This window comes from Pteropus vampyrus, unplaced genomic scaffold (genome assembly GCF_000151845.1).
Source record: "Pteropus vampyrus isolate Shadow unplaced genomic scaffold, Pvam_2.0 Scaffold50, whole genome shotgun sequence".
Classification (NCBI taxonomy): Eukaryota; Metazoa; Chordata; class Mammalia; order Chiroptera; family Pteropodidae; genus Pteropus; species Pteropus vampyrus.
Genome location: NW_011888831.1, coordinates 7031447 through 7038183, shown reverse-complemented (window position 1 = coordinate 7038183; position 6737 = coordinate 7031447). Strand labels below are relative to the sequence as shown.

At 37.8% G+C, this 6737-nt stretch overlaps 2 protein-coding genes across 3 annotated transcripts in view; one reads left to right on the top strand and one right to left on the bottom strand.

The window, feature by feature from the left end:
* The first annotated feature begins 1427 nt into the window (after positions 1-1427).
* The window catches only part of SUPT6H (SPT6 homolog, histone chaperone), a 44376-nt gene continuing 39066 nt past the window's right edge, over positions 1428-6737 (top strand). The window contains exon 1 of one of the 2 annotated variants that reach the window (XM_011359963.2): positions 1428-1481. The gene's annotated coding sequence lies outside the window, so the exon portion shown is untranslated. Of the gene's footprint in view, positions 1482-4427; positions 4477-6737 lie in introns of those variants that run through there. The other variant, XM_011359964.2, reaches the window with a different exon arrangement.
* SDF2 (stromal cell derived factor 2) overlaps positions 4742-6737 on the bottom strand; it is a 9689-nt gene continuing 7693 nt past the window's right edge. Inside the window, exon 3 of the mRNA XM_011359962.2 lies at positions 4742-5662. Within this exon, the coding sequence (XP_011358264.1) occupies positions 5375-5662 (288 nt within the window). The 3' untranslated portion in view covers positions 4742-5374. The remainder of the gene's footprint in view (positions 5663-6737) is intronic.

Here is a 6737-nt window from a genome sequence, read left to right as displayed (position 1 = left end):
CAGCCTTCAAGATTTTACAAAAGACTGTCTTTTCCACGCCTTCAGATAATGCACAATTTCACCTTTCACCTGGGTTGCCCAAAGTTGTTTGTATCCCGCCACTGGTTTCCATCTTTCTCTAGTCCTTTCATGAGTCATTTCACATCTCTGAGGCTCCACCACTGTTTCTTTCTAGTTCATATTTACTCTCAAACACTATATTTCCACCATACTTGTAATCTGAAACCTCTCATCAGGGTATGTTCTGTCTGTGAGCCTTCAGGGAAGGCCCAACTGTCCCAAAGTTCACCTTAGTACTTGTTTTCGCTAACAGAAAGAAATCAAAAGAGGATTTTTGCTCTTACAAAAAAAATTGCCATACTAATGTAGGTCTTTCACAAAAGTAAAGTGCTGCATAACACAAACTTTCAGAAAACAGGGGATACCTGTATCCCCAAATGTTCTACCTTAACTCCCTAAAGCAAAAAGAAGAAAAAAATATAAGCTTCTAAAATAAAAAGGCCTATGAAATGCCAAAAGACATGTGAAAAGATACTCAACTTCACTAGCTATTAGGGAAATGCAAATCAAAACTATGATGGTACCATTTCACACCTGTTAGAATGGCTATCATCAACAGGACAAGTAATAAGTGTTGGAGAGGTTGTGGGCAAAAAGGAACCCTCATACACTGCTGGTGGGAATGCAAATTGGTATAACCAAAAAATTAAGAATTGAATCACCATATGATCCAGCAATCCCTCTCTTGGGTATTTACCCAAAAAATCTGAAAACATTTATCAACAAAGACACATGCACCCCAATGTGAATAACAGCATTATTTACGGAGGCCAGGACATAAAAGCAACCAAAGCGTCCTACAATCGATGACTAGATAAAGAAGATGTGGTACATATATACAATGGATTATTATACTCAGCCATAAGAAAATCCTGCCATTTGCGACAACATGGATGGAGCTTGAAATAATCATACTAAGCAAAGTAAGACAGAAAAAGTTGAAAACCATATGATTTCACCCATTTGGGATATGAAATGGAAAGCAACAATCAAACATGACAAACAGAGACTCATGGACACAGATGGTGGATTAGTGGTTGCCAGAGGGAAGAGGATATGGGGGGAGGTAGATAGGGTAAAGGGGTCAAATAGTTGGTGAAGAAAGGAAATCTAAATTTGGGTGGTGAACACACAATGTAATATATATACAACATACTGTTGAATTGTACACTTGAAACTTATTTGATTTGATTTCATTAACCAATGTGACCTCCATATTTTTCAATTAAATAAATAAAAATAAGTAAAAAGGATTGCTAGTACAAGCAGATGGCAGAAATGGCTGTTCACCACTGTCATGCTCGAAGGACAAACTTTCTGGAATTGACCAGCAAAGGAAAGGAAAGAATGAAGTGAGCATAGGACAAAAGTTTTCTACCCACCTTTTCAGAGAAAGATATCACATTTGTCCAAAAAGAGTAGTTATCTTCCAAGAGCTAAACACAATTGTAGTGTAGTAAAAAAAAAAAATGTGCCAGACACCGCTGGATTCCCATTCTCAAATTACGTACTAGCTTTAAGAATTTGGGCAGTATTGGTAAAACTAGTTATCTATCCCATATCTGTGAAGATTAAATGATTTAAGATCTGCACTATGGTGCCTAGTAATTAGCAGACAGTGAATAAATGTAGGTTCCTCTTTCTATTCCTATCCTTTTCTCTCAACTGCAGAAACAGATCAAGTAAAACATTTCATTGGCTATTTATTAAGCTGTATTTTTTGAGAGTCTTTAGCCGTAATTAGTAAAGATGGGAGAGAAGTGAAAGCAAAGAGAGAAAAAAATTGGATGCAAGTAAGGCTGTCGAAATGACCCACACTAAAGGTTCCCAGCATCTCAAAAGAATGATAGCAATGACTCTCAGGACTCAAGGATTAATCAGACCTTGAACTAGCACATCAAATAAATGACAACATAGTGACTAACAAATTTTTTTTTTTTTTTTATCATTTTGGAGAAAGAAAGCAGGGAAAACGTCATACATATTAATAATCCATAATGCCAAGCTTCTGAAGAGCAAAAATTTTCTAGCTAGGAGGGATGTCTTCCTCAGTTTCTGTCTCATCAATATGAATAAAAAGCTTCTACTCCTTCACCAACAAGTCTTGTATCAGAAAGAACTGACCCAAGTCTGGGAAAACAACCAATTCAAGTGTGACAGGCTGAAGCTTCCAAACACAGCCACTGTCTTCTGTCATGCATCTTCATCTCAGTGGTGACACGGCCAATGCCCAGGGAACCTGTGGCAGGGATCCCAGGCCGAAGCAGCAGCAGATGTCTATGAACACTGTGTGGTGACAGTAGCTTACAGCCTCTAGACTCATAGCTCAGCATGGTGAGCTTCTGCCTTCAACAACTCACTGGGCTTCATGAAGATGCCTTCCATGGCTTTCCAATAGTTGTTCTGGCTTGGCTGGGCCATGCCATGTACCTCTTTTTGCCCACTGATAGGTCGACCATATTGTTCTCCTGTAACAGACAGCAGAACCTCGGTGGAAGAATGCTTGAAACGCACCTCACCATCCCTCACCCAGTAGGGCCCATTACAGAGCACTGTCCAGTCATCAAGATAGTCGCCTTCACCTTCTTCACCAAAAGCACTCACTTCCTGGAAGACAAAGATGGTAGCAATATTAGCATGGCTGACACATAGGCTTGGAAAGGGGAGGGAGGTGATGGGAAGCAAAATAAAACCACCCAAAAGAAAAATGAGAGGCCGAGTATTGTTTAAAAATAATTAAATAATTTAAACTGGAAAAAAGATAAAAAGATATAAAATCAGTTGCCTTCAGATTATGGTCCAAACACTTGTTTTGCAAGTAACCCTTTATTTGCCTAATATTTTCTATTATAGTCTTAAAATACTTTATAACTCTTATTTGACTTTAAACACTCCAGCCTCATTCCCTTAACTAGATTTTAAGTGACCTGGTGAGAAACACAAGTTGGAAAGGGGATGGGCTCTGGACACAAGCAGACCTTGACTCTCAACTCTATCCCTTCCTATGTAACTCCTTTGAGCCTTCATTTTTTCCTCTATAAAATGATGACATATCACCTTACTGAAAAACTATGAGAATTAAATAAAATAAAACATATTAATTGAGCAAGTTCTAGCAGATTATATCTTCCACTCCTCTTCTTCTCCCATTCCCCTTAAGGCCAAATATTCAGAGTTCCTATCATAATAAAAAGTTCTTCAGGGAAGGCCCAACTGTCCCAAAGTTCACCTTAGTACTTGTTTTCGCTAACAGAAAGAAATCAAAAGAGGATTTTTGCTCTTACAAAAAAAATTGCCATACTAATGTAGGTCTTTCACAAAAGTAAAGTGCTGCATAACACAAACTTTCAGAAAACAGGGGATACCTGTATCCCCAAATGTTCTACCTTAACTCCCTAAAGCAAAAAGAAGAAAAAAATATAAGCTTCTAAAATAAAAAGGCCTATGAAATGCCAAAAGACATGTGAAAAGATACTCAACTTCACTAGCTATTAGGGAAATGCAAATCAAAACTATGATGGTACCATTTCACACCTGTTAGAATGGCTATCATCAACAGGACAAGTAATAAGTGTTGGAGAGGTTGTGGGCAAAAAGGAACCCTCATACACTGCTGGTGGGAATGCAAATTGGTATAACCAAAAAATTAAGAATTGAATCACCATATGATCCAGCAATCCCTCTCTTGGGTATTTACCCAAAAAATCTGAAAACATTTATCAACAAAGACACATGCACCCCAATGTGAATAACAGCATTATTTACGGAGGCCAGGACATAAAAGCAACCAAAGCGTCCTACAATCGATGACTAGATAAAGAAGATGTGGTACATATATACAATGGATTATTATACTCAGCCATAAGAAAATCCTGCCATTTGCGACAACATGGATGGAGCTTGAAATAATCATACTAAGCAAAGTAAGACAGAAAAAGTTGAAAACCATATGATTTCACCCATTTGGGATATAAAATGGAAAGCAACAATCAAACATGACAAACAGAGACTCATGGACACAGATGGTGGATTAGTGGTTGCCAGAGGGAAGAGGATATGGGGGGAGGTAGATAGGGTAAAGGGGTCAAATAGTTGGTGAAGAAAGGAAATCTAAATTTGGGTGGTGAACACACAATGTAATATATATACAACATACTGTTGAATTGTACACTTGAAACTTATTTGATTTCATTAACCAATGTGACCTCCATATTTTTCAATTAAATAAATAAAAATAAGTAAAAAGGATTGCTAGTACAAGCAGATGGCAGAAATGGCTGTTCACCACTGTCATGCTCGAAGGACAAACTTTCTGGAATTGACCAGCAAAGGAAAGGAAAGAATGAAGTGAGCATAGGACAAAAGTTTTCTACCCACCTTTTCAGAGAAAGATATCACATTTGTCCAAAAAGAGTAGTTATCTTCCAAGAGCTAAACACAATTGTAGTGTAGTAAAAAAAAAAAATGTGCCAGACACCGCTGGATTCCCATTCTCAAATTACGTACTAGCTTTAAGAATTTGGGCAGTATTGGTAAAACTAGTTATCTATCCCATATCTGTGAAGATTAAATGATTTAAGATCTGCACTATGGTGCCTAGTAATTAGCAGACAGTGAATAAATGTAGGTTCCTCTTTCTATTCCTATCCTTTTCTCTCAACTGCAGAAACAGATCAAGTAAAACATTTCATTGGCTATTTATTAAGCTGTATTTTTTGAGAGTCTTTAGCCGTAATTAGTAAAGATGGGAGAGAAGTGAAAGCAAAGAGAGAAAAAAATTGGATGCAAGTAAGGCTGTCGAAATGACCCACACTAAAGGTTCCCAGCATCTCAAAAGAATGATAGCAATGACTCTCAGGACTCAAGGATTAATCAGACCTTGAACTAGCACATCAAATAAATGACAACATAGTGACTAACAAATTTTTTTTTTTTTTTTATCATTTTGGAGAAAGAAAGCAGGGAAAACGTCATACATATTAATAATCCATAATGCCAAGCTTCTGAAGAGCAAAAATTTTCTAGCTAGGAGGGATGTCTTCCTCAGTTTCTGTCTCATCAATATGAATAAAAAGCTTCTACTCCTTCACCAACAAGTCTTGTATCAGAAAGAACTGACCCAAGTCTGGGAAAACAACCAATTCAAGTGTGACAGGCTGAAGCTTCCAAACACAGCCACTGTCTTCTGTCATGCATCTTCATCTCAGTGGTGACACGGCCAATGCCCAGGGAACCTGTGGCAGGGATCCCAGGCCGAAGCAGCAGCAGATGTCTATGAACACTGTGTGGTGACAGTAGCTTACAGCCTCTAGACTCATAGCTCAGCATGGTGAGCTTCTGCCTTCAACAACTCACTGGGCTTCATGAAGATGCCTTCCATGGCTTTCCAATAGTTGTTCTGGCTTGGCTGGGCCATGCCATGTACCTCTTTTTGCCCACTGATAGGTCGACCATATTGTTCTCCTGTAACAGACAGCAGAACCTCGGTGGAAGAATGCTTGAAACGCACCTCACCATCCCTCACCCAGTAGGGCCCATTACAGAGCACTGTCCAGTCATCAAGATAGTCGCCTTCACCTTCTTCACCAAAAGCACTCACTTCCTGGAAGACAAAGATGGTAGCAATATTAGCATGGCTGACACATAGGCTTGGAAAGGGGAGGGAGGTGATGGGAAGCAAAATAAAACCACCCAAAAGAAAAATGAGAGGCCGAGTATTGTTTAAAAATAATTAAATAATTTAAACTGGAAAAAAGATAAGAAGATATAAAATCAGTTGCCTTCAGATTATGGTCCAAACACTTGTTTTGCAAGTAATCCTTTATTTGCCTAATATTTTCTATTATAGTCTTAAAATACTTTATAACTCTTATTTGACTTTAAACACTCCAGCCTCATTCCCTTAACTAGATTTTAAGTGACCTGGTGAGAAACACCAGTTGGAAAGGGGATGGGCTCTGGACACAAGCAGACCTTGACTCTCAACTCTATCCTTTCCTATGTAACTCCTTTGAGCCTTCATTTTTTCCTCTATAAAATGATGACATATCACCTTACTGAAAAACTATGAGAATTAAATAAAATAAAACATATTAATTGAGCAAGTTCTAGCAGATTATATCTTCCACTCCTCTTCTTCTCCCATTCCCCTTAAGGCCAAATATTCAGAGTTCCTATCATAATAAAAAGTTACTGATTATTTCAGAAATATATAATGTAATTACACAATAGCTATATAATTTTAAATGATAAAAACAGTCATTTGAAAACAGTATGCAAGACTAAAGGCAAAAGAAATGGCACAAAATTAACAATTCTACTACTATATTTGTATACTAGAATTGAACAAGGAAGTAAACAGATGACAGTGGAGCCAGGTATCTCACTGCTAGAGTGGGATTTACAAATAAGCAAAGGGAGGAGGCTAGACAATCTCTGTGGTAATGGACTAGAGTTGGAGATATTACTAAAACTCATGTTTAACTTAATATAGATACATACAGTTACACATATAAACATTTATAGATACGTATATATTTGTTTACATACATATTTCTTTCTTCTGTCAGATGAGAGGGCCTAAAAGAAACAACACCCCAGGAGCAACAAGCTCATGTAGGGCCCAGATCTTGGTTTCCAATACCACTTTCCAATAAAAGAAAGCAGGGCTCCTTGGA